Source organism: Mustela erminea, chromosome 2, assembly GCF_009829155.1.
Source record: "Mustela erminea isolate mMusErm1 chromosome 2, mMusErm1.Pri, whole genome shotgun sequence".
In the NCBI taxonomy this organism is placed as follows: Eukaryota; Metazoa; Chordata; class Mammalia; order Carnivora; family Mustelidae; genus Mustela; species Mustela erminea.
The window spans coordinates 138,423,843-138,451,656 of NC_045615.1; the positions used below are offsets into that span (position 1 = coordinate 138,423,843).

The following is a 27,814-nucleotide window of genomic DNA, read 5'->3' on the forward strand; positions in this document are numbered from 1 at the left end:
GGCTGACAGACGCGGGCGCTGCCTTCCAGTCCGAGGCTGAGAGCCTTTGGGTTCCGCAGGGAGGTCTTGACGTCATTTCCGCCCACAGGTGGCCATTGCTTCCGGGTCGCGGTCATTTTGAGCCCGTATTTGGGTGACTTCTTGGAGGCAGAGTGGCTGGCTGCTCCCCACCCCCAACTCTGCTGCGGTGCCGCGCGCCCGAGGGTTTCCGCGGGCTCTTCTTCCTCCTTGAGCCCTCTCGGGTCCCCTCGAGGCCTTCTGCCCCCGATCGCCTCGGCTCGCCGCGCGATCGCCGCTGTGGTCCGGAGGTGGGTGAGGTGACGCGAAGAGCCTCCATTCCGCCCCCCACCTGGCCACTCACCACCTCCGAGCGGCCAGCCGCTACCCTGCACCTTCCGCCATTTTCCCGCCTGCGAGAGTGGGCAGGTCGCCCGCTGGCTCTCGGGCTCCCGAGTGCGGGTGCCTGCGGGAGGCGAGGGGGTGATTTCGTGGTGACTGATGTGTGTCCCGGGGTGTTGCAGGTGGGAGACGCGGGGGTTGTGACTGTGCAGTGCGGGATTCAGCCTTTTTTTTGTAGCATTAAGAGGTTAAAATTGTGTTGTTGAAGGGGCCTTGTCAGCCCTGTCGCTAGGGTTTCTAAGTAGGATGCTGTTGCGGAAAATAACGTTTCATAGGTAGTCTGTTTAGCAAGCTCCATCCGTCCATGAGTTCATTTTACCCTTTCTATTTCTTTTTCCTGTACAAGGGATTGGCATATAGTGGGCCCTCATTGATGCTTTATTGAGTGAAATTTATTGAGTGAAATAGCCTCGGTTGCTATTCCCACCGTGTATGCCATTTCACGTTTTTGTGTAAATGGCTTTTAAGATGGGAATTATCATGGTCCTGTGTGAACATTCTGTAAAATACGCAGTAATCCAATCTGTTGGTCTCTTAAATCCTGAGATACGGGGTTAAAAAAAATAAGTAAATAACGTATGTTCTTGAAATTTTGCATTTTGAAATCATACATTCTGAGTCTCTAGAGAGCGAGGAAAGTTTGGAGGATGCAGAATTTGCTGTTAGCTTTAACGACAGGGAGAAGGATATGACGTCTTTGTTATTCAGTTTTTGTGGAGTAGTGCTTTGTGGAAGAGGTTGTGGATTTCCTGATGATTATTTCATTTTTTAAAAAAAAGATGGAAGCCCAGAAATGAATTTTGAGGTGTTTCTTCTTCTAATTTGGGAAATCATCGTAATCTTTGTGCATATATTTGGGAAAGGACAACAAGATAGGTAGTGTGACATCACCAAGCTTCAGGAGGAGAGAGATGTGTATTTCTTTGGTACCATTTTATATCTTAATTTGACATAATCTGCTGATAAATACAAAGGACCTATTCTTTTTCAGTTAAGGCACCTAAGATGGGTAATCAGATCCAAGTAAGTTAATAGGTCTGTTACATTTTTATTTAGGTCACTTTTTATTATGTCAGGTACTTCAGATGTAGTAGTGTCTAGTACGTATTTGTTGCTTGTTTGGCCTGTAGACTGGTGATTTTCCTATGCTGTATCTTACTTGAGTTGGTCTGTTGAATGATTTCTAATACTGAAATGTTTTTGATGCAGGAAAAATGAATGGGAGAGCTGATTTTCAAGAGCCAAATGCAGAAGTTCCAAGACCAATTCCCCGTAACTATCAATTAAATATTTATAATTAGAAGCACTTTCTATGTATAAAAACTCACTGCCTTGAGTAGCAGCAACTGGCCTGGTTTAGGGGGTGTGTGACCTGTGCAATGGGACAGGGATTCACTCTAATGATCTGTTGCCATCTTGGAATTCTTTTTTTTTTTCTTTTTTTAGGATTTATTTATTTATTTTAGAGAGAGAGAGAGAGCACGCATGCGGGTGTGCATGGTGGGAGGGGAAAAGGGAGTGAGAAGCCCAAGCCGACTTCCTGCTGAGTGTGGAGCTTGACAGGGGGCTAGATCCCAGGATCCTGACTTCATGACCTGAGCCAAAACCAAGAGTCAGGACACTTAATTAGCTTTGCCACGCAGGCACCCCCATCTTGAAATTCTTAATAATTTGAGTAAATGGTTCCAAATTTTCATTTTGCACTGAACCAGCACATTATGTAGTCAGTCCTGACTAATAGTAGCACTGCCTTCTCTTTGAAGTCAGTTTGCTTCAAGTTTATAAGCCCGTTGTTTAGAGACTCTTTTTTTTTTTTTAAGATTGATTTTATTTGTCAGAGAGAGAGAGAGGGAGAGAGAGCAAGCACAGGCAGACAGAATGGCAGGCAGAGGCAGAGGGAGAAGCAGGCTCCCTGCTGAGCAAGGAGCCCGATGTGGGACTTGATCCCAGGACGCTGGGATCATGACCTGAGCCGAAGGCAGCTGCTTAACCAACTGAACCACCCAGGCGTCCCTGTTTAGAGACTCTTTAACTGTAGGGAACAATCTGAGGGTTGCTGGAGGGGAGGTGAGTGGAGAGATGGGGTATGTGGGTGATGGACATTAAGGAGGACACTTAATGGAATGAGCCCTGGGTGTTACATGCAGCTGATGAATCACTAAATTCTACTCCTGAAACTAAATAAGTTGAATTTAAATTTTAAAAAAAGTTTATGAGTCATTTGTTTCATTCATTTAAAAAAATTGGATGTGTTTTGTTAATGTTGAGATTGAATTAAATTTTTAGGCTTAGCTTTTCCATGGGCATTTTAATGTTTGCCAATTTTCCTTGGTAAAAAGACATAGGGGCTGATTACATTCCAACAGAGGAAGAAAGAAGAGTCTTCGCAGAGTGCAATGATGAAAGCTTCTGGTTCAGATGTAAGTTAAGTTTTCTAATCAACAAAATTTCACCTTTAGTATCCAAAATTATTGTGACTTCGTATAGAAAAAATTGGCACACTTTTGGTGTAGTATGGTTACTGCTAAAAAAGATCGATTAAGGGAAACAAATTATACATATTTAAAGTAATAATTTGTAGAACTTTATTCAAGACCATGAGTTAATTTTGTTGGTAACAGTAACAACTAGCATTTACTGAGTGTACGTGGATTATATAAAAACCACCCAATTAGATTGATAACTACTACTCTCACCTTACAAATGAAGAAATTGAAATTTAGAGATGTTAAATGAGCTTATGAGTCATAATGTCTGGACTTGAAGCCAAGTCTGTCTGAGACAGAAGTGTGTGATTTTAACTCTTAGATTTCTGACTATTATAAAACCTAGTTAGTGTCCACTTTATATTGTGAAATACTGTTATGCTCCTGGGTCCTCATTTACAACTAGAGACTTCATACATGAAGATTTTATTTTTTAAATACAGACAATGTTGAAAGCAGCATAAAATAGAATCTTATTTTTGAATAGAGTCCTGAAGTTGCTTCATCTGATCACTGCAGTCCTTTCATATTATATATGTATTTTTAAGATTTTATTTATTTTTGAGAGAGAGAGAGAACGTGTGAACGAGCAGGGGGAGAGGGAAAGGGAAAAGCAGATTGACTCCAGAGCGGGGACTGAGGCAGGGTGCTGTGGGGCTTGATCCCAGGACTCTGGGATCATGACCTGAGCTGAAGCAGATGCTTAACCAACTGAGCCACCCAGGTGCCCCTCAGATAAAGTGATTCTAAAAAAAACAGTGGAATTTTAGAAAGGGAAGGGGCGACTTAAATAATTAAAGAATGATTTACATTTTTATCAGTTGGCCTGGTGTTTACGGTTTCAGTGCTTGGTAAATAAGTTTTATTAGGCCTAGTCTTTGTCCTGAAGTAGTTTTTTTGTTGTAATTGAGACAAAGCTAACACATGAAACACATGGAGAAAGATTAAATACATAATGGCAGTAGGAATTTTTAAAAGGGATAAATTAATTGGAGTTGATTTAACTAAAAAAGTCCTTATCAAACAAATGAGACTCAACAACTAATAGGACTTGAATTAAATAAGGTAGAATGGAGGTAGAAGAACATTTAGAAAAAGGAAAAGAAAGTGAGCAAAGGCAGAATCTATGGTAACTTCATCTGAACTGGAGCCTTGAGGCTGAATTGATTGGAATGGGGTCTTTTGTTGGGGGTGGAAAATGAACGCAATACCAAAAAGTTGAAGATTTGATTCATTACATATTTTCGGTTCTGTGCCCAAGGAATTGGTTTGCAGATTTTTAAAAGGGAGATGAGGTAGCAGTGTGCAGGATGGCTTAGAAGGATAAGAGGTAACACTTTATGAAGTCTTACGAGTTTTTGGCAGTACCTCAGGCATGCAGTCATTGAGGTGTCATTGAGTGTAGTGTCGTTTGGACTACAGAAGATGGGATGGCATCTCTTTTAAAGGATAGATAACAGGATTTTAAAATAAACTGACTATAACGGTATTAACTTCAAGATACCCATCTTAGGAGACTAACAATGACGTTACAGATTAAAAGATATTTAATCCATAGGAGTTACTGTTTGAAGGAGGAAACTCGTTTGGACAGTCTTTCCTGGTGCAGCATATGATTGTAGAAGATCTGTAAGCACCTAGAGAGCAAAGGCGTATGTGAGAAATTAGGGTTGGAGGTATAGTTGTATTGGTGAATTCAAGGAGTTAAGTGTAGGAATAATTAATAAATAATGAGTAATCATTAAATTATTTATAAAGTATTTAATGATTAATTAATAATTGTAGGAATAAAAGCACAATCTCTCTCATGTGGTTAATATGTAGGAATGGTAGGCAGAAGTTTGGGTGGCATCCCTGCGTAAGGCAACAGGTGGTGGTAAAATAATCAACAGACTGAAAAGAAAATAGGAGTTTCATATAAGCTTGTGCATTTTATCTTCAGTTCAGATATTCAGAGACTTACAGAGCTTTCAAGCTAGAAAGAACCCGAGTAAGAATTAGATGATGATCACATCTGCGGGTGAGAACAATTCTTTTAGATCCGCAGTCGTCGTGGATCAGGGACCTGTAAAATGTTTTCATGGCCCATAGGCAATAATTTCTCAGGGAAGTCAGTTGTACTCTGGCAACAGATATTTTGTCTTTGTGGTTTGCCTAAAGTAGATAGATACAATGGTCTATTTTCAAGTCTACTTTTGACACAATTAAGAAGACAAGTCTGAACCTGGTGATTCACAGACCTGTACCCCTGGGGATAAAAATATATGTTTATAAAAAATTAAAAATTAAAAATTAAAAAAAAAAAAGACAAGTCTGGTGGATAGGGATTTGGGATCATTGTAATGTTGGGCTCATGGCCACGTAGATACTGTGGTGTCCGGATTAATTGCTGGCTGGTAAATTTAAGCTACTTGCTTTATAGGTTTAGCATTCTAAATAGCTGTAACAGCATTACGCTAGAAGTGTGGAAGAGCAGCGATCAGTAGGTAGAGTACTCGTGTATGCCTGACTATTAAAAGTAGGACGTCAAGTATATGAACAGTGGGAACCTCAGTAATTCTGTGTATCAAACAGATGAATCGTGGGGGCCTGGCTGGTTCATCCGGTAGAGCATGTGACTCTTGATCTTGGGATTGTGAGTTCGAGCTTCACGTTGTATGTAGAGATTACTTAAAAATAAAATGTTTTAAACCAGATTAATCACAAGTTGGGAAGCATACCTCATTAGTTGTATTTCAGCTTGTTAGTTACATACCATATCGATTATGGGGAAATTACTGAATAGCTTATACTAAGACATGAGTATGTAATGGTTACTTTTTAAAGCAGATAGGCTAGGTGTTGCATGTTGCAGTAACATCAAGCATGGAAAACACAGAACCTTGGCTGTAACCATGGACAATAGGCAGTTCAACATAAGGTTATCAGGAGAACTATTAGTCATGTATTAGGAAATTTTATACATTAATATTTGTGTCTTTGTATAAGGATATGCATGTTTATATATGTTAAATATGCAGTATGTGATGTTAACTTCATATCAATGAATTTTTGGAATCCATGTTACTTTGGAGAGTATCATTTTATGTCCATTGATTTTTAAAAAAGGCGTGGTGGAAGTAGGAATGAGTAGAAAAAGTACTTCCTAGGGTAATTTTTACACATTTTTTAAGATCTGTTAAATATAGTCCTCTTGGTTTAAAATTAGGTTTGATCTAGGTTCATTCTCTTTATGGTAACTTATTTCTACTTTAATCTACTTAATTTTAAAATACAGCTATGAGGGGATCTTATTTCCAGGGCCCTTAAAATTGTCGTCTCATGCACTAACCACAAACTGGTTATATCTGTGCCCATACGTAGAGGTAATGAAGGAATCTATTACATAAAGGGTAGTTTAATGTGTATTACATATAACAGTTCTCAACTTCGGGAATTAGTGAAAAAGTATATGAATTCATACCGGTTTTATGCATCATTTATAGATTTTGTGGATAATACACATGTGTACTATTGGTTCTCTTTCTTCTCTCTCTCTCTCTCTCTTTTTTTTTTTAATTTTATTTTTAAGTAATTCCTACACCCAGCGTGAAGCTCAAACCCACAACCTCAAGATCAGGAGTTGCATACTCCACTAACTGAGAAAGCCAGGTGCCGTGCTGTACTGTCGGTTTCCTAATGAGATAGTATACTGATTGAGGAGTGTAGACTTTGGTGCCTGTCTGGATCCAGATCCCAGCTCCATCCATCATTTAGCTTTCATATTTTGAACAAGCACCTGATGCCTGTATACCTCAGTTTCCTTATCTATATGGGGATAATAACTGATTTCATAGGATTATTATGAGGATTGACTCAATTTATTTTGTAAGTGTTAAACTGTCTGTATTTGGCTATTTGTGCTACCGTGATTTTACAAAGTAAATGTTTCAGTTGAACACAGTTACAAATTTAGATTAGCATTTTGTTATTGTAAGAGGAGAAGAGTTTAGGAATTTTAGGGTCCTCATATTGGATATGGTCAGGTCTGGGGTCATAGTGCAAAAAAGCTTCTGGTCAGCAGTATTATTGGTTTGCATAAAGAAACATTTTAAAACAGACTTTGAGATAGGAGTCATACTGCAGTGGAAAAGGCTGTGGACCTGGGGGTCAGGAAACCTGGGTTTTAGACCCAGCTCTACCATAAACTATCCACCTGTGTTGCTTTTTTCCTTTTTTAAAAGATTTTATTTATTTGAGAGAGAGAGCAGAGCAAAAGAGAGTGAGCAGAAGTTGTGGGAAGAGGGAGAGGAAGAAGCAGACTCCCCGCTGAGCAGGGAGCCTGACATGGGATTCCATGCCAGCACCTGGGGTCAGGAGCCAAAGCAGTCAAAGGCAGTCACTTAGCCGGCGGAGCCACCCAGGTGCCCCTGTCTTTGTTGCTTTTGAGCACATGACTTACTTTTTCCAATTATCAGTTTACTCTGGTTAAGATAAAGATTGGATAATCTCTGAAGTCTGTTTTGGTTTTACCATTCTCTTTTACGGTGACAAAATACATGAGACCAGATGTTAGTTCTAATCCGTTATCCATTATAGCATGAAAAGAAGTTAAGAAATTTATATAAAGAGGTAGTAGTGAATGGCAGAACTAGTACTAGAATTTTAACCAAACTGTTACTCTCTGTATTATACCATCTTGGCCTAAGGACAAAGTGAGATGGCCGGCTGACTCAGTACATTTTATCCTTGTGTGATTCTTCAGTGCTTCATGTTGCCATCCTTGAGTCAAGCTGAAGGGGGAAAATGATAACAAATTTTACTGACGCTGTAATGGAAAGAGACCTGTCCGCCAAAAAACCATTAAACGATAATTCATTAAGTATCTTAACCAACCAACCTTAAAGAACGTATTTTTCTAGCAAAAGTAAAATCCATTCGTAAGTAGTAGACCAAGGATTTAAACCTTAGGATTTCTGCAGATTGTGTCTGGACAGAGCTAATGCCCTAGTCCAAAATTAATGGATTTCAATCATGAGATCTCTAATAGTTCAGAGGTCTTAAATTACCTTAGTTTTTGAGTGCTCATGGGGTATAGACCAGAGTTGAGCAAACTATAGCCTAAGGGCCAAATCTGTTATTGTATGGCCATGAGGTAAGAATAGTTTCTACATTTTTATTTTTAGATGGTTGACAAAAATCAAGAGTTACAATATCTTGTTACATGTGAAAATCACATTAAATTTATATTTTTGCATCCATATGTTCATTTGTTTATTATTGCTCAATGCATTTGGTTATAATTGGCAGTTGAGTAGGTGAGACAGACCTGTGGCCTGTGAAACCTATAATATTTACCATCTGGGTCTTTATAGAACATTTCCCAACCCCTGGTCTGAAACTATGCTCTCTAGTGTGGCAGCCACATGTGGCTAGTTAAATTTGAAATACTTTATAGCAGAAAAGATACGAAGTAAAATCAGCAAAAGGAAAGGAGTGTGGGTTCAAGTCCAGAGAAGACCAGGTAGACCAAGCAAGACTTCTAGGACTCTGCTAGTAGAGTCACACACCAGTGGACGTGATAATTTTCTCTAGCTGTGAGTTGTGATAATGTGAGTGAAGTGTTACCCACCAAGGACTCTCAGTAAAAAAGACTCAGTGCCCGGGGTTTTTACTGAGGGCTGGTCCCATGAGCTCAGCCTAGCAAGTACCAAAATTCCAGATTCTCAGAAGGAAAGCAGGTGTTCAGCATAAGCTATATTTGTATAAGCAGTTTAGGCACAGTGAGCCACTTACTCAGGTCAAGTTTTTTATCACTTGTAGAGAACTGTTTACTAGCCACGTTTCCACATATCAGGCAAGGACATTGTAAGGAGGTCTTTTTAAGGATGGCAGTCTCAGGGTTCCTATTTTAAATCTTTTCTGCCTACTACCTAACGGGAAAACACGGATACAGACTACTGCCATCATCACAGAAAATTCTTTTGGACAGTGCTGGTGGAAAAAACAGTGATATTTAATTATGAGCTTTTTGGAGATTATGATGGAGAGCTTTGGATTTTTCAGTCTGGGTTAATATGCGTACATATGTAGATTTTTAAAAATTAAATGTAGTTGACACAGTGTTGCATTATGTAATATTTTCACTTAGTTTTGAGGAATACACTGGTTTAGAAGAAAAAAACTATAGTATTTAAAATGTATTCTTGTGTATTCTTGCCCCCGTCACGGTGTAATTGTCGACAAGTATTTCTTCTGTTTTGGTTCATACAGTGTACTACAGAACTTAAAAGCTTGAGATAACGATATCAGACAGAATCTGGAATTGCCATTGAAGTAGCTGTATGGCCTTGAGCAAATTACTTAACCTTAACATCTCTGAGTTTCAATTTTCTTACCTTTAAAAGGGCAGTAATTAAAAAAAAATAACTCTAGAGATAACGTTAAAAGTAAATGAGAAAACGTATATAAGGCATTTAGCAGGGGCCATGGAATTTAGTACTTATTCAGTAGTGGCTCTTATTGTAATACTACTTCTTGCCTCTTATTAATTCCCTCTTACTCTAATTCAGAAATGACTTTTGTTCCCTATTTAGAATGTTGTCTTTATTGGTGATATTAATGAATGGCCCTTTTAAAGCCAAATCTAGATGGTTCTTGAGTTACATTGTTTAATATTTATAATATTTTCTTAAATTTAAATTTTTTCTTATATTTCTGTGGATTGTATATAATACAGCTCTTAGTTTATTATTTCTTCTGATTGTATATAGTACAGCTCTTATTTTATTTTATTTTTTAAAAGATTTTATTTATTCATTTGAGACCGAGAGATACAGAGAGAGAGGAAGAGCATGAGTAGGGGGAGGGGAAGAGGCTGAGGCCAAGGGAGAAGGAGAAACAGACTCCCTGCTGAGCCAGGAGCCCAACATGGGGCTCTATCCCAGGAGCCCCAGGACTCTGGGATCATGACCTGAGCCAAAGGCAGATGATTAACCATCTGAGCCACCCAGGTGCCCCTAAAATACAGCTTTTAAAAATGGAAAAATCTTATTTTTTTTTTTTAAGATTTTATTTATTTGAGAGAGAGAAAACGCCTGAGCAGCGAGGAGGGACAGAGGAAGAAGCAGACTCCCACTGAGCAGGGATCCCTATGTGGGGCTTGATCCCAGGACCCTGAGATCATGACCTGAGCTGAAGGCAAACGCTTAATCAGCTGAGCCAGATTTTTGTGCCCTGGAAAAATCTCTTGTAAAGATGTTCCTAGATAGTTGTACTGATACATATTTATCCTGGTGATCTCAGATTATCTAAGTCTTTTCTTTTTGTTGATGTTGACAAGCTCTTTTTCTTCCTTTAGCTGTGCCTTTGGCTGCAACAAGTATGTTGATTACTCAAGGATTAATTAGTAAAGGTAAATATTTAAACTTCAGATTTATTTGGCATTTTGGATATCATTATGTTTTTATGTTTTCCTGATTTTTAGATAAAGTATAATAATGTCATATTAAACATGATCATTGGTATGTTTCTCCAACATTAGGAGAGTTGTGTCTCCATGGACCCCTGACTCATAAATAGACTTAAGAATTTGATGTCCTCTGACACTGTAGCAACATTCACAATCTACAAGAGCAAGAAAGTAACTAAAAACCTGCAGACTGTTTGCAGGGAGGTAGAGGAAAAAACCTGGTCTAAGAAGGCCACCATCACTATTACCTAGGATCTTATTAGAAATGCAAGTTCATGGGCCCTGTTCCAAAACTCCTTAATCAGCATCTCTGAGGTAGGGCCTAGGAATCTGTTCTAACAAGCTCCAGGTAATTCTTAATGCACTGGTTTAAAGATTAGTGGCTCTCTAGCTCCTTAAAACCAGAGTTTTATCTTATAGAAAGGGGGTTGGGGCCACTTTCTGTCCCTGATTCTATTGGTGTGAATATTACAGTGCCTTCCTCCTACGTAACTAATTACACACACAACTGAAGCAGAAATTTCCTTTTATAAGTTGCAGATATATCGTGATAGAGCTGTTCTTGGATAGGGTGAATCCCACTGAAAATGTTAGAACTTCTAACTGAGGAGGCAGATTTTTCTTACAGCTAAAATCTTCCTGGATTTTTAGTCACCATTTGGTGATGATTTGACTTGTCATCAGTGGCACTTTATGCCTCTGTGATTTCATTTGCAAAAGTCATACCATGATCAACGACATTTTTCCAGAGGATTGTAATTGTCTGTAAGGTCTGAGCCTGGAGCCTTTACAGTAGAATTCAATAATCCATTTTTAATTTTTATTTTATTTTTAAAAGATTTTATTTATTTATTTTAGAGAGAGTTTGTGCATGCTGTGAGTGGAGAGGAGGGACAGAGGGAGGGGGGAAGAGAGAATCTTAAGCAGGTTCCACACCCAGCATTGAGCTCCACGTGGGTTTTGATCTCATGACCCTGAGATCATGACCTGAATGGAAACCAAGAGTCGGACACTTAACTAACTGAGCCACCCAGGTGCCCCTCCATTTTTTGGAAAGAATTGCTGAAAATGATTAACCTAATTTATGGATTAATGTTTATTGTATAATACAATAACTTTGTCAGAGTTGTTACTTCCAGGGTTTTGATAATTTGGAATAAAAATATAAAAAATACATTGATGTGCTATTCATATAACTATTTTCCAGGATTAAGGGATTTTGTTATTGTTAAGTTGTATTGAGGATTTGTTTTGGATGCAGTGTCCTAATAAAGTCAGTCTCAAAAAAAAAAAAAAAAGAAATTGGGAAGACTTTAGAAAAGGAATTCAGAATCCACCAAGACATTTTGCCTTTAATCAGAATGCCTAGCATTTTGTATGTGCTTTCATCCACAGTGTGTTATGTCATACTCAGCATAGTCTTAGCTGCTCTATCACTACTTGTTCTCTCTCTTTTTTTTTTTCCCCAGAACATTTAAACATGCCCAGGTCTGTTGTAACTTGAGAACATAAAAAAGAAAAATCTTCCCTCATATCCCTTTCCAGCTGTTCCCAGCTGTCTTGCATTTGAAGTCAAACTTCACAAATGAGCACTTCACTTTTTTCTTCTTCTTCTTTTTTTTTTTTTAAGATTTTATTGATTTATTTGACAGAGAGAAAGATAGTGAGAGAGGGAACACAAGCAGGGGATCGAGAGTAGGAGAAGCAGGCTTCCTGCCAAGCAGGGAGCCCGATGTGGGGCTCGGGCTCCATCCCAGGACCCTGCGATCATAACCTAAGCCGAAGGCAGACAGTTAACAACTGAGCCACCTAGGTGCCCCCAATTTTTACTTCTTTTAACCCATTACAATCTGTGTGAAAAGATTATGCATATGTTCTGACATTTACCAACACTTCAGAATATTTCGAGGACAGCTTCCTTGTTGCTTAAATTCGATGGGCAGTTTTTGTTCCTGATGATTATACGACTTCAACCAATCTCTGGAATGGTTGTTTTCACCTGACTTCTGTGAAAGCACATTCTGATTTTTCTTCTGCCACTGGAAACTCCTCCATGTTTTCATGTGTTCTGAGTGTCTAATATGTATTATACACTGTTTTTGGCAGATAATACCAACAGACAGAAATTCAAGAACTGCCAGTACTTAATATTTTAATGTGGGTTTTCATCCTCCACTTGTGTTCTTCAGAGTTCTTCTGCTTTGCCTTTCTTCAGTCTGTGTAAACTATTACGGGAGTGCTAATGTGGGCTTTAGGACCCTCTATTGCTCTAAATCCCCGTGATTCTCCCTCACCTACATCTCTGCTCCAGAACCGTATTTTGCATATCTTCACATGAATGGCCCTTATTACAGACTCTTCACAGTGACTTATTTCATCCCAAACTGAGTTCATTTGCCTCCAAACCAGTTTCTCTATTGTCCCCATGTCTGAATGGTAGACTCTTCATCTAGGAAACTAAGGCGTTATCCTTAACCTCTGCCTCTTATTTGCCTTGCCCAATGAGTGTTCATTCTAGTCCAGCTCTTAAATATCTCCATAAACTGTCTACCTCCATCTGCCCCGCCAGCATAATTAATGCAGCCATCTGTTGCCAAGAGTATTGAATTAGCCGTCAACAAGTCTATTTGCCTCTATTCTTGCTACTTCCTCTTAGGAAACAGGCTATCTCTGGCACTGATCAGAGGGCAAAACTGTAAAAACTGTGAGAGCAAGAGAGAACATCTTGTTTACTGTTCTATTCCTACTTTCTAGTAGGTAATGTCTGTGTGTTGTAAGTGGTCTCTAACTCTTTGGAGACAGAATGAAGGAACAGTTTTGAATGAAGGTAGGTATCGATACTATCTTCCTTTTTCTCATGTCGGTTGTGTACCTGAAGCTAATAGCATAACTTAGTTCTGTTTTCGTATTTCATACACATGAAATCCTACAATTAAGTATTCCTCTGTATATCTTCCTTCAGAGTTATTAGATTCATCCAGTGGTATACTAGAGCTGGCTTGTACCACTTCCAGAAAGCTGATTGTTAAAATTTCAACAGCTTGGCAAGCCAGTGTTGAAATCATTGATAGCTTGAAATTGGTCATGGTGCAAGTATTTTCTCCATGGAAATCAACCGACATTCCAAATCAGAGCTTTTTATTTGGAGAGCTGGTTTTTCTAACACATACTAGATTCATCCACATTGTTGCATGTAATTGTAGATTATATATTCTGGTTGCCGTATAGTTTTCTGCTGTGTAAATACACCACAGCAGTGTATCCATCTTCTTATACATTGGCAATTGGGTAATTTCCAGTTTTGACTATTACAAATGGTTCTGTTATGAATACGGTACCTTTTGGTAGTCGTTTTGTTGGGTCATAGATTAGGTATATTTTCAGCTGTGGTGGTTACTGCCGGACTTTCTAAATTGTTTGGACCATTGTACACTCTCACACCAATTTATTAGTAGAGTTCTGTTTGTGTCACATTATCGCCGTCACTTCCTCTTTTCGTGTCCTTTGAATTTTAGCCATTGTGGTGAGTGAATAGTTAAGACTGATTATGGTTTTAAGTTGTATCTTCCTAATGACTAATGAAGGTGGGGACCTTTTCTTTTGTTTATAGCTCACTTGAATATGTTCTTTTTTAGCGAAGTGTCTGTTCAGGTCTGTTGTCCATTTTTCATTGGATTGTCTTTTTCTGTTGATTTTGTGAGGTTTTCTGTATATTCTAGAAGTGAATTTTTTGTCAGATGTATGTCTTGTGATTATTTTTCCCCCTGATTAACTGTAGTTCTTAGTATATAAAATAATTTACCATGTTTTTTATGATGAAGGCTTTATGCGCTCAAGATCTTTGCCTAATAACAGACATGAGGAATCTCTAACGCTTTTTTCTATGAGCTTTATTTTTTCTTTCATACTTAAATTTTCAAGTCATTTGGAATCGTTTTGTTTTTTTGTTTTCTTAAGATTTTATTTATTTATGTCAGAGAGAGATAGGGAACACAAGCTCAGGGGAGCTGGAGAGGTAGAAGTAGGCTCTGCACTGAGCATGGAGCCCATTACGGGTATCTATCCCAGAACACTGGGATTGTGACCCAAGCTGAAGGCAGACGATAACTGAGCCACCCAGGTGCCCCAGGAATTGTTTTTGAATATAGGCACATTTTGTTTTACTGTGCTTTGTTTTATTGAGCTTCACAGATACTGTGGTTTTTACAAATCTAAGGTTTATGGCGACCCTGCTTTGAAGAAGTCTCATTGGTGCCATTTTTTCAACAGCATTTGTTCATTTTGTGTCTCTGTCACATTTTGGCAATTCTCACAGATGTTCCCCTTATATATTTGTAATGGTGATCAGTGATTACAACAGCTCAGACAATGGTTAGAATTTCTTAGCAGTAAAATATTTATATACATTTTTTTAGACAGTATTATTGCATGTTTAATACAGGACAGCATAAACTTCTGTATGCACTGGGAAACAGAAAAATGCATTGAACTTATTTTATTGTGATTCTCCCTTTATTGTGGTGCTCTTGAACCGAACCTGCAGTATTTCCGAGGTACACTTATATTGTGTGAGGTGTAGGGTAAAGGTACATTTTTCCCCCTTAGGGATATGGAGGTGACTGCTCACTATATTTTGAAAGAACTGTCTTTGTTCACTGCATGCACTGTTGCCTTTGTCATAAGTGACTGTGTATGGATCTGTTTCTTGACTCTTCTGGTTTTTGATGGGTTTATCTGTTCTGGCACTTAAAACAGTCGTAGCTACTGTAGCTTTATTGTAGATCTCTGTATTTGGTACTCAGTTTTTCACTACTGTTGTTTTTCAGTATTGCCTTGGTTCTCAGCTCTTTGTATTTCCACATGATTTTCAGAATAAGTTTTTCAACTTTTAGGAACACTTTGATTTTTAATTGGGATTGGATTGAATTTATAGATGACTTTATGGACAGTTGTCATGCTGGCAGTATTTGCAGTCTTCCCTTTATGGACATGAATGTATTATTTCTCTACTTAGCTTTCATTTCTCTCCGTGAGTTTCGTACTTTCCAGTGCACAAATCCTTCACATTTTTCATTAGATTACTCCTGGATCTTTGATGTCTTTGGGTGCTATAATAAATTGTATCTTTGAAAAAGGTTTGGTTTGTTTGTTTCTCATATACAGGAAGTATAGTATTTTTTTTTATATTGACCTTGTATCAAGTGAGCCTGCTAATATATTCACCTGTTCTGATAGCTTGTAGAGACTTTTGGATTGTCTTCATATTTCTGTTGATGTTGAATTTACTTGGTTCTCTTTTTTATTTTTATTTTTATTTATTTATTTATTTTTAAAGATTTTATTTATTTGACAGAGATCATAAGTAGGCAGACAGGCAGGCAGAGAGGGGGAGGGATGCAGGCTCCTGCTGAGCAGAGAGACTGATGTGGGGCTTGATCCCAGGACCCTGGGATCATGGCCTGAGCCAAAAGGCAGAGGCTTTAACCCACTGAGCCACCCAGGTGCCCCTGGTTCTCTTTTTTAAATAGCTGTAGCTTTTAGACTTCTCTGAGGTGATGGAAAGAGCTAATATAGTCAGGTAATAATACTTAAAAATAGTCTGCCCTGATTTTTCCTTTTATCTTTGTGGGTTGCCCAAGGCTGCTGAGTAATAGATGCATCTTTATATTGCTAAACTTTTTACTACTTGCTCACATTAGAAGAGATTAGAGTATGGCTCAGAGAAAATAGTTTTCTTGCATTTTTTAAATCATAATTTCTGTCATTTTCTTACATACTTTTAGCATAAACTTGGCATATGCCTATTTTATTTTAATAAAAGATAAGACATCTTAATTATCTTATCTAAATGTGTCTATCTCTAACAGTTAATATGACTCAGAAATATCTGTTCTTTTATCTTTAGGAATCCTTTCAAGTCATCCCAAATATGGTTCCATCCCTAAACTTATATGTAAGTATGGGCAACACTCATTTTCTTAGCTTTCTTGCCTGAGTAAAATTAGTTTTTACCAAATGTTTTATTTTGTCTAACTCATAACTGTTATTTGGTTATTTGTTTTGATATTTGTTTTGACCGGCTTATTTAAGCTTTTCATTAAATGGACTAGTCAACTACTTGGGCATTTTACTGTTAGCATTAAGAATTACAAGTTATTTGAAAGAGAATTTTTTTCTTTTATAATGTAATAAAATTGCTACTTTTAAATAATTTGTAAAACTATATAGTATTTTAAAATAAATTCTTTGGAGGAAAGAAAATTGTCCAGCTGTGCGGAAATAGATTGTCTTTTAAAATTAAGTCTAAATTTTAAAAATCTCTTTACATTTTAAGATGTAAATAAGCATAATTTATCTAATGTTATAGTATGATTATAGGAAAGAAGCTAAATTGCTTTAAAAAAGAGCACCTGAGACTTTTTATGAATCTTTCCAGATTAGCCTCACTTACATATTGTAAATAAACACACAAGGCAACAGTATCATTTAGGTACACTTCATAATTTTATTACTTTAAGGAGTTTGTCGCACCTAGTTTTAAAAACAGTCTTACAAAATTAGCTGGACAAATAGTATGATTCCCATCTTACAGGAAAAGAAATGGCCTGAAATCCCTATGAGTAGACTAGAACTCTTAATTCCTATATCACATCTTTGCTGATTATATTAATAATGAGTAAAGTGGAATTTATATATCTTGGAGCAGTTTTATTTTGGATTATTCCTTTTGTGAAAGTGATCTATGTCTACAGAATCTTTCTGTGTACTCTGAATCTGATCTAATGTGATCTCAATTTTCCCATGTCAAGACCTATTTAAGATCATATTTCTTTAAAAAGTGTTTTTTTAGGAAAGATTTTTATTTAAATGGGCACATTGAGTTACATTTTTTTGTTTGTTTTTACAAATAAGTTGCTTGTATCATGGGATACTTTGCTGGAAAGCTTTCTTACGTGAAAACTTGCCAAGAGAAGTTCAGAAATCTTGAGAATTCCCCTCTTGGAGAAGCTTTACGCTCAGGACAGGCACGGCGATCTTCACCATCTGGGTAGGCCAAATTCTAATTTTTATTGAAGGTTTTTAATTTTAGCTAAAAAAATTGTACCTGGTTACTGCCATAATTCAGGGCATGAAACAGTTGTGTAAGCTGAAGGACTATTGGGAACTTGCTGTTTGCAGCAAGCTAAAGCTATTTTGTTTTAAAAAGGGTAGTAAAATATGTCTACCTTTGTTTCATTTTTATTTATTTGTAGTTACTTATTTGAATAAATTCTTCACATAACTTGGGGCTTGAACTCAGGATCCCAAGATCAAGAGTTCTATCCAGCTGAGCAAGCCAGACACCCCTACCTTTGTTTTATTTTTATTTATGTATTCATTTTTAAGATTTTATTTATTTATTTGAGAGAGAGAGAGAGAGCACGGGCTGGGTATGGGGAGAGGTTCAGCTCCAGCTGAACAGGGAGCCTGACATGGGGCTTGATCCCAGGACCCTGGGATCATGACCTGAACTGAAGACAGATGCTTAACTGACTGAGCCATCCAGGCACCACCCCCACCCAGTCTTCGTTTTAAATATAGAGCTGCAGCCCGTTAGGAGTGCTTATACGAAGTAAAGGATTTTAATTTGGCAAATACCTTTGTTTACTAAATTTTGGACTTTTCTTTTGATTTCCCAGATTTTATCATCCCATTTCTTAAATTTCAACTTCTTCTTCTTCTTTTTTTTTTTTTTTTTTAAAGATTTATTTATTTATTTATTTGACACAGAGAGAGATAGATCACAGGTAGGCAGAGAGGCAGGCAGAGAGAGAGGGAGAAGCAGGCCCCCTGCTGAGCAGAGAGCCGGATGGCGGGGCTCAATCCCAGGACCCTGGGATCATGACCTGAGCCGAAGGCAGAGGTTTTAACCCACTGAGCCACTCAGGTGCTCCCTTAAACTTTCAACTTCTTAATCCTTCTGTTTAAATTAGGGAAATTATTTTAAGTATGTTCTCCAAAGTTTTGTTTCAATTACGTAAGTATAAATGAATGAATCTGTCCATCTGGATAATGTAATTAAGTAGATGTAATACCTAAATTGTTATAAGGTAAACCCTATGAAAGCTAGTATTACTTATATATCTGCTTTAACAAAATAGTGTTTATGGCCTGCTAGCTGTGGAAGTAACTTCCCTTAATGTGGAACTGGATATATTTTCTAAATTTAAATACTTTTTTCTTTCCAAGGACCTTTTTTTTTTTTTTTAAGATTTATTTATTATTTTGGAGAGAGAGCGAGCATGTGCCAGCGAGTGGGGCTAGGTACAGAGAAGGAGAGGGAGGGGGAAAAAGTCTCAAGCATGGGGCTCAATTCCATGACCTTGACTGAGATCGTGACCTGAGTCAGATGGTTAACTGAGCGAGCCACTTAGGCACCCCTCCAAGGACTTTAAACACATTAAAATGATCTCTAAAGTGGGGTGCCTGGGTGACAGAGTTGGATAAGCACCTGATTCTTGATTTCAGCTCAAGTCATGATCTAGGGTCATGAAATTGAGCCCTACGTTAGAGCCCATCTTAGTGGGGAGTCTGCTTGAGATTTTCTGCCGCCCTCTGCCCCTCCTTCCACCCGCTCACGCACATTTTTTTTTAAGAATGGTCTCTGAAGCTTGGGAATTAGAAAATTGGATATACATTACTCTTCTGTATTAAGAGTGGTGTTTTTAAGTTGTATATTGTATAAATGGGTCAAAACTTATTTGTAAGGTTTTTGTGGCAGAGAGAAACAGACTTCATTTTACTGTATAGATAACCGTGTAAAAATTACATAATTTCTTAGAAAGTAAGATAAGTAGCTTCATACTTAAACACTTTTTTTCTTTTTAGGATATAGGCAATAATTTGCATTTCTTATACAATATGATTTACAGGCACTATTCTCAGAAGTCAAAATATGACTCAAATTTGAGTGGTCATTCATCCTTTGTGACGTCTCCAGCAGCAGACAACATAGAAAAAGAGATGCTTCCTCATTATGAGCCAATTCCATTCAGTGCTTCTATGAATGAATCTACTCCCACTGGTATTACTGATCATGTTGCCCAAGGTAGAAACTTCTCTTGAAATGAGTTTCAGCATTATATGGTCCAACGTATGTATAAACTTTATTTGATGACCTTTTCTGCTGGATATCACCTGTATATTCTACCATCAGCCTAAACTCATCATGTTTGTTCTTCTGATTGTTCATTCATTCAACATTTTTTGATATCCAGTAGGTATCAGGCACTCAACTAGGCATGAAAGAAGTATAGATGAGTAAGACCTGGTTCTTGTTCTTGAGAAACTCTCAGACTGTTAGAAGATATAGAAATATAAGGAAAAAGTACCAGTATGTCCCACTAATCAAAAATACTAACAAAGTTTGGTGATTATTGCAAAGAAGTGGTAAATTGGGCCACAGGGAGGCTTCGGAGAGGTTACAGTTGTTAGGCTGGTCTTAAAGGCTTTCATCTTCTTTGTCTGTAATGTGAGAAAAACAATAATTACCTGCCTTACAGAACTCTTGTCAAGTGAGAAAATCCATGTGAAAATGCTTTGTGAAGTTTGTGTAAATGCTAGCTTTGAAGATCGCAGAATGTAAGTGAAACATCAAATTTGGATTAAGGCCTGGATTTGAATGATTGAAATTTGCTAGTGGGACTTTAGGCAAGTAACTTTGTGATCCCTTCAGTTCCTTGATCTCTGGAATGGAGCTGATAATCCCTCTTAAAGAACTTCGGGAATGAGATGAAATGAGACTGCCAAGTCATAGGCTCTTAATAGATGTTCACTTCCTTTTGTTTTGTTTCAATCTAATTTGCGGTGAAAAGTGAAGAATCAGGAAGTACAGGTTTTGCAGTTCCTTATCTAAAAATCCTAAAATCCAAAAAATTTGAAAACCACAAAGCTTTATTTTTAATTTTTTTTATTATTTATTTTCCTGATATGTGGCTAGACCTCATGACCCCAAGATCAAGCGTCACATGCTCTTCCGACTGAGCCAGTCAGCCACCCCTACAAAGCTTTTTTATAATTAAACTGGTGATGAAATCTAACTTAAGTCATTTCAAACCCTGACCATATCATCTTTATCTTAATATGATGTGTCTTGCATTTTGTTGTACAAAATATTAATGTTTGGGGTTATGCGTTGCTGCTTCAGTCATCTGACTCTATGGTTAAGTGACACATTAACAAGCTATATACTATGATATCTTTCTACAATCTGAGAAACTGAATTCTGAAACATTTCTGACTACCAAGTTTTAGGTAAGGGATTACGGATAGATTATTCTTTGAAAACATTTGCTTTAATGCAAATACCGTAAGCCAGTAACTATGAGGAACAAAGAAGGTTAAAGGAACACTTTGGCTGCTTGGGATAGAAATTTGGATCTCTGCGTAGGTTAAAGGGAGGGAGGGGAAACGGTGGGAAGGGAGAAGTTGAGTATAGGTCAAGTAATGTTGCAGAAGTTGTAGAAGGGCTTCCAGGTAGGTTAGAACATAAAGTAGCCACTAAATATATGTGGCCATTTAACTTAATTAAAATTAAATCAGATTGAAAATTCAATTCCTCAGTTGCTTTGTAGCATTTTAGTTGTTCAGTAGCCATGTGTGCTAGTGGCTGCTCCGTTGGAATGGGTAGCTACAGAACATTTTCATCATTACAGAAAATGGTATTGGACAGCGTTGCTTAAGAGCAGGTTGGGGTGGGGACAGTAAGTATTAACATTTTGGAAGAGAAGAAACAGGAGAGAATGGAAGTTAAAGTAATTAAAGACATTCTTAAGTGGATGAAAGGTATTGAAGAGCCTTGATTCTCCCCCGCCAGGGCTTGGAAACAAAGACCTCTTAGAGAGAAGGAGGTAGGCAAGTTAGGAGAGAATGGTGAGGATTTATCTTCACAGGCAGCTGTTACTTCTCATTGCAGCTCTCATTTTCCTAGTCTCTCAAGTTCAAATCCATTCTGCTCATGTTCTAGCCATGCATCACTTCTTCCCTTGTAATGACTTCTTCCATCTTTCCTTCCATTGGCACTAGAAAATTCCATACTGTGTTGTACAATTCCTTTTCCAAATAAAAGCAGACAGACATAAAAACCTTTTGGTATCTGCCCACAGACTGCAGCAAGGCCCATATTTTAATATATTTTATGTCCTTGAGAGTAGCCGTCTATCCATCCATTGCTCTGCTTTCTCAGTCCCTTCTCTAAATCGAGTTTGCCACTCTGACCACTCTCCACATGGGCCAGCCGTAGCCGCCTCTGCTTTGCCCCAGCTGCTGTCTTCCCTTGCCAGGACGTTCTCCCCTCTTGTTAAAGTCCTCTTTGCCCTCTTTGATTCTGCTTGCTTGTACTAGGAGTTGATAGAGTTACTAATCTTTCAAAGTAGAAAGCACTCTTTCGTTGCTGTTAGACCTATCATAGATAGTTTATTACAGTCAGATTCAAATCATTGCTGTTTTATATTTTATTCCTTCCAGCTCTTCATAACCTTCCCAAAGTAGTAAGTCATGCTCCCTGTACAATGCAGAATATTTTCATTGGGCTTTGTAAGTGGAAGAAATTCTCCTTAATCTTCTAATCTATGTTTCCATTATTTGTCACAGAATTTTGGAACAAACAAGTATTTTCTTTTCAGTGAGAAAAAGTTTTAGACCTGGAAGGAACTTAAGAGATAGATCATCTAGTTAAATGTCTGTATTTCACAACTGAGAAAACCAAGATTCAAAGAAGTTTAGTGATTTGCCCAAGGACATTCACTGATTGCTGGCAATGTGAGAATAAGAACTTGTCGTTCCTAACTAGTAATCTAGTGCACACTGTCTCCTTCAGAATCTTAAAAATATTATTTATGGTAAAGGGCAAGGAGTTTAATAATTACTCATTAATGGTGAAATACAGGTGCTTTTTAAACCCAGTATAAGGTTATAATATTTTTCTTTACATTCTTTTTTAGCAAAAATTTAGTTTTCAAGAATGGTATAATATCTAGATTAATATTTAAAGCCTTTTGCTTTGTATCAGTGCAGTATACTTGTAGCAAAATAAAAGGTTATGCTTGAAAACATTTAAAGTGTAGTTATGTTGATTTGAAAATTCTGATTATTCACTGGGACCTTACTGCAGAGTTCCAAAATGCCACTTACAAGAAACTGCTTTTTAAAAAATTATTTTAATTAATGATTATATTAATAAAATGATATGTCCAATTTGTATGTGAGAACCTTTTTGAAAATTACTTCTGGAGTGGTGTGTAAGACTTTGTAAGTTAATTAGCTGTTGACTCAATGTTATGTTAGCATTAGTTCATTTCTTTTAAACTGTTCATATGATTTTTTTTGCTGGTTATACATTCTGTAAACTGTGTTTAATATTTGCTCCTGTCATCTAATAGTAAGAGTAACCACTCCCCTATTTTTACATCAGTATTTAACTCTTTGATGATATATATACGTTGCCACCTTGACTTTTTTTGGGAGAGATAAAGAATAGATGCTGTTTCCCTGGCCAAAATGATCATTGCCACTTTTTTCTGCCACAGTATTGCTCCATTAGACCTGAGTAAAAATGACGCATATCGTGATCAAAGACTATGTTTTATACTTTTCAAGAGCTATTTCCAAGTGTTTTTGTTTAAATATAAAGATAGCATTTTTTTAACAATAGCTGTTCATGTATAGATTATGGTTATAGGAATGTTCAACTATGTAAAATATTACTAAGTAAATTATATGCATTGTCAAATTTTAATTGTCACTAGTACGATAAATTTTTTGTATAATTTCTAATTGTACAAACAGTGCGAATAATTTTCCAGTTTAAATCAGTAGTATTTTAGTGAGAATAAATTGCACTGGTATATATTATGATATCCATTCTTCTGGCCATGGTTACTTTTTAATTTTTTTATGTGGATTTTAAACTTTAGAAATAAAAGCTTAAAAGTGTAAGAAGGTTTTTGTTTTGTAATTATCTTGCGGAAAATATAGTACCTTTGGAATGGTGGTAATAATTTGACTATTTTACTTTATTCTGTTTTTATTGTAGGTAAGAAGCATTTAGAAAATTTAGTTGCTTTGGGTTTATTCAAATCCTTTTATCACCATTTATTAACTGTTTGTTGTTTTAGGACCTGATCCCTACCCTGAAGAAAGTCCTAAGAAAAAAAATATTACATATGAGGAATTAAGGACTAAGAACAGAGAGTCATACGAAGTAACTTTAACACATAAGACTGACCCCTCAGTCAGGCCTATGCAGGAAAGAATGCCAAAAAAAGAAGGTATGATAGTTTAGTCTGAATCACTTTACTCTTTAGGATTGGGAACTGCAGCATTAGTTAAAAATATTAATTATACTAATACATGATTTAATTCCGCACGCAATTAACAAAAATAACTTTTTTTTTAAAAAAAGAATAGTTCTGTCACAGTTATTAGTCTTCCTTTTCTAAGTTGTTCCAAAGACCGTTTTGTGTTAAAAAATAATAAGGTCCAAATAGTGGTATGAATTAAGACAGTAAGACTAGTTTTATTATGCTGTAGAAATTCTAAATCCTTATGAATGTTTTCTCTTATCAGAAATCCCCTTGGGACTTAATAAGTGTTTTTTAAATGATGCATCGAATGCATAAAGCCAGATCTGGTTGCCTGAGATTGATAACAGGCTGTAATGCCACTTCAAGCAGAATGAGAGAATCATGATCGAATAATGAAATTGATTTTCTTACATGTTTTGTGAAATTGAAATAGAAGTTATATGCATCATAAACCACCGTTTAGGGCACTTCTGAAAGAGTTTGACCTTTTTTTCAGTAGTACTTTTGCTCTATAATTAATTATAAATTTAAAAATCATAGTTTGTTTTCATTCCTTCTGGAGCAGCTGTACATTAGCCAAAATAAATTTTCTGAGATAAGTTTACTCCTAATGGAAGAAGACATTTTGAACAGGGGTTTGTACCTATATCAGTGTAGAATTTTATGACATTTTTGAAGAATTTTAGAGTGTCATTAAGGTTTTCTATTTATTACTTTTAAAAAAAAAGAAGGAAAGAAGAGATCTTTGATAGCTTCTTGAGAGCCCTATGCCACAAAGAATGCAAAAATACATTAAAATTTTGAGTATTTTTTATTACGATTGTTCTTTTAGAACCAATTTTATTTCTGTTTAGTGGTTGCTTCATTTAGAATTCTGTTTTCATAATCATGGGTAATACTGCTGTCATATTATTGTAAAAAATCCAGCTTTAAAATAGATTTATAATAGGGGCGCCTGGGTGGCTCAGTGGATTAAGCCGCTGCCTTCAGCTCAGGTCATGATCTCAGGGTCCTGGGATCGAGTCCCGCATCGGGCTCTCTGCTCGGCAGGGAGCCTGCTTCCCTCTCTCTCTCTCTCTCTGCCTGCCTCTCCATCTACTTGTGATTTCTCTCTGTCAAATAAATAAATAAAATCTTTAAAAAAAAAATAGATTTATAATAAAAAATACCTGTTAATGTTTATCATTAGAAAAAAACTTGTAGCATAAACATTTTGCATTCAGTGGCCATTATTTTGTAATATGTAAAGACTTACTGGTACTTTTTTCTGAATTTGAGGATTTAGACTGTAAGCTCCATGAGGGCAGGCAGTAGCATTTCTCTCATTTTTGTAATCTTTTCTATTGTATGTCTGCACAGTATAGGACGCACTGATGTATCAGTGCATATGAAGTGTTTCGGTCGGGCCTCAATAATAAAGGTTTACAAAAGGAAATAAGGTAGATCTTTGGGATTTGCTGGATTTTGACATTTGTGGTTTTGACTGAACAACCCTGAAGCTCTGTTACATGACACAGTAATGTGGAATAATTATTTTCTTTGTAAGAAGAAAATGGATTTTTTGGCATGTGCTCTATATAATTTCAAGAAAAAAAACAGTTACAAAATAGTTTGGGTGATTTTTTAGAATCTAGACAGGAAATTTTATGTTAGTACAGTGTAGCTTCCCTTGGTCAGAAAGTATCACTTAAAAGTTTTCACCTTCAGTTTGTGTAGATTATGTTTGTTGACATTTACCTAAATTAGAAATGAAGACAGAAATTTCAGAAAGGCAAGCATATTATCAATTAGCCATCAGGCAATGACAGCACCATATATCATAAATTCTAGAAGCCTGCCTTGTGCTCATGAGGGAATGAAGGCCAGGGGAAGGGGCAAAATAGGGAAAAGGTATGTAATCTGAGTATAATAATGCAGTAGTTTGACTTAGACTTCCTGAAAGAATCTTGGGGGGAGGGGTCCCTCGTCCCTACTTTGAGAATGGCTGCTTTACGTGGTTATGAATACTCGAGTCTTTGAAGCGTCGCCGTCCACAGATGAAGGCTATGTAGAAGGGAGGCTGAGAGCAAAAGAGTAGAGAAGACAAAGGAGCTTATTACAAGATGTAGTTTCATGTAAAATGCAGGAATATTGGAAACCATTTCCTTCTTGTATATAGTATTAGAGTTCATGGGGGAGAAGAATGAATTAACCACAGCGTGAAGACGTGATCATTTGTTACTCTGTTTTTTTGTGGAAAACAAAATTCAAGTGTTTGTCATTATTTTTTATTTCGTGGTAATTTTTTTGTATGTGCTGTAGTATATACCACACTTAGTATGGTAAAGTTGTGAAGGTGTCCACGCTTTGGACCTAAGTAGACCTTTGTGCAGATTTTGGCTCTGTTTGCTTTATTAGGTTTGTACCTTGGGCAAGTTACTAATCTGTTTTCTCCCCCTTCGAATGGGGATGGTTATTATGAGGATCAAATATTGATGTAAAGTTCTTGGTAGAGTGCATCATTATTTATGTCCAACCTTCAGTTCACAAAAGTGTAGCTAGCCCCTTTCTCTCATGCGCATTTATTGAAAGTGAGACTGAAACATAATTTGCATCATAGTAGCAGCCTTGAAATAGTATCTTTCACTTGTTAATATTTGGAATCATCGATTATTTGTGCTTTTTTCCTAGTCAAAGTAAACAAATATGGAGATACTTGGGATGAGTGAAAAATTGCATCATTGGACCTACTGAAGGCGTTTCAATATCCAGCTTCATCTAGGTGGTCATGAAAATCTGCATGCCTTGAGCCCAGCAGCAGTCTTCATAAACACATTTAAAACTAGAACCTGGGTTCTTGTGGTTTGGCTTATTAAAATGATGTTTAAAAACACAGATTTTAATGTGAATGTTGTGTGGCTGTATTCTTGAAGAACTGTTTGAATGATGGTATTATACTAGAATCACATACAGTTTGTGAAATTGTTTAAGTTACAGGGTAAGGATACTCTCTTAAGAAACTGTAAAGAGATTGTCTGCTCTGGGATCAGCATATATGAAAATACATACCTGCATGTTGAATTGGGGTGGGTGGGGGGAGCAAGCATAATTTTAAGTGTTAAGCTTTACATCCAGAAATTATTAAAAAGCCTTTCTCCAGTGTTTGCTGTATTCACTCATTAATGTTTATGGTAAATAAAACATAAAGGAACATGCATCTTTGTTGATTTCATGGTTTTATTGTTTGTAATCTCTTTATTTTTAAGTATAATTATAAGTAAGCAGTGTTGATAGGGACAGGAAATGAAGTTATCTGTTTCTGAATATTTAATAGTACAATGAGTGTGACGTGTGTAAATAAACACAGTAAATAGCTCAGCACTTTTAAGCAGTGGTCATATTTGAAAAATTGGCAGATTCCCCAAGAATAAAAATTTGGTATACTTTTCTCATTATCAACCTAATGTTTGTTTTTGGTTCAGGTGAATGGAAAATGACACTGGTCTCATCTAAATTCTACTTACTCATTGCAGTTCTACTAGAAACAGCGTTCCAGTTAACTGTTGTAAATCCCCAGACCCAGTGGCTCAAGACAGCGGGTGTTTATTATCTGTTTTCTCTGGGTCCTGAGGAAGGAAGGAGTCAGCTGAGCGATTTGGCTGTGTCTCTCTTAGGTCATTCAGGTGCTGGATGCAGCTGACATCAGGGAACCAGAGCCAGTGGGGTCTAGCCAGGGGTTCTCTCCCTCCATTAGGTTTCAGGACCTTGCTGTACTGAATGGTAGAGAGTAAGGGGTTTCTTACAGGGATTAGATCCCAGGCTGCGGTGGAGCTGGTGTGTGCAGGCAGTGTGCAGGCTATCGGCTCCGCATCTAGGGGTCGGGCCTGTGTCATGGTCACAGTAGAGACACAAGTGGAAACACAAGGTTCATTAGGCTTGGGTTTGGAACCTGCACGCCATCATTTCTGCATCACAGCTTGCCTAAGGCAAGTCATGTGGACTAACCAGGTCAAGATAGGTAATTTGCCCGGCTCACAGAGGGAAGGAAATGTAAAATTGCATGTCAAGAGGTGTGGATATAAAGAGTATGAATTGGGCCAGGAAAATGATCTGTAAGGGCAGCAAAGTAACCACTTAACGCTCCGAATTCTAGTGGC

The 27,814-nt window shown here is 37.2% G+C and overlaps 1 protein-coding gene across 4 annotated transcripts; it reads left to right on the top strand.

Moving 5' to 3' along the window:
• Positions 1-94: 94 nt before the first annotated feature.
• Positions 95-26,872, top strand: OCIAD1 (OCIA domain containing 1). 4 transcript variants are annotated; one of them, XM_032334267.1, is made up of 9 exons: positions 95-308; positions 1,609-1,671; positions 2,739-2,819; positions 10,225-10,278; positions 16,241-16,288; positions 17,248-17,383; positions 19,248-19,423; positions 23,490-23,642; positions 26,349-26,872. In XM_032334267.1, exons 2-9 carry the CDS (start codon positions 1,614-1,616, stop codon positions 26,384-26,386), a joined length of 744 nt encoding a protein of 247 aa, XP_032190158.1. In that variant the 5' UTR covers positions 95-308; positions 1,609-1,613; the 3' UTR covers positions 26,387-26,872. The 4 variants fall into 4 exon arrangements, with proteins under 4 accessions (XP_032190158.1, XP_032190160.1, XP_032190161.1 ...); XM_032334268.1 differs by lacking the exon at positions 95-308 and adding an exon at positions 397-521; XM_032334269.1 differs by lacking the exon at positions 23,490-23,642.
• The last annotated feature ends 942 nt before the right edge of the window (positions 26,873-27,814 follow it).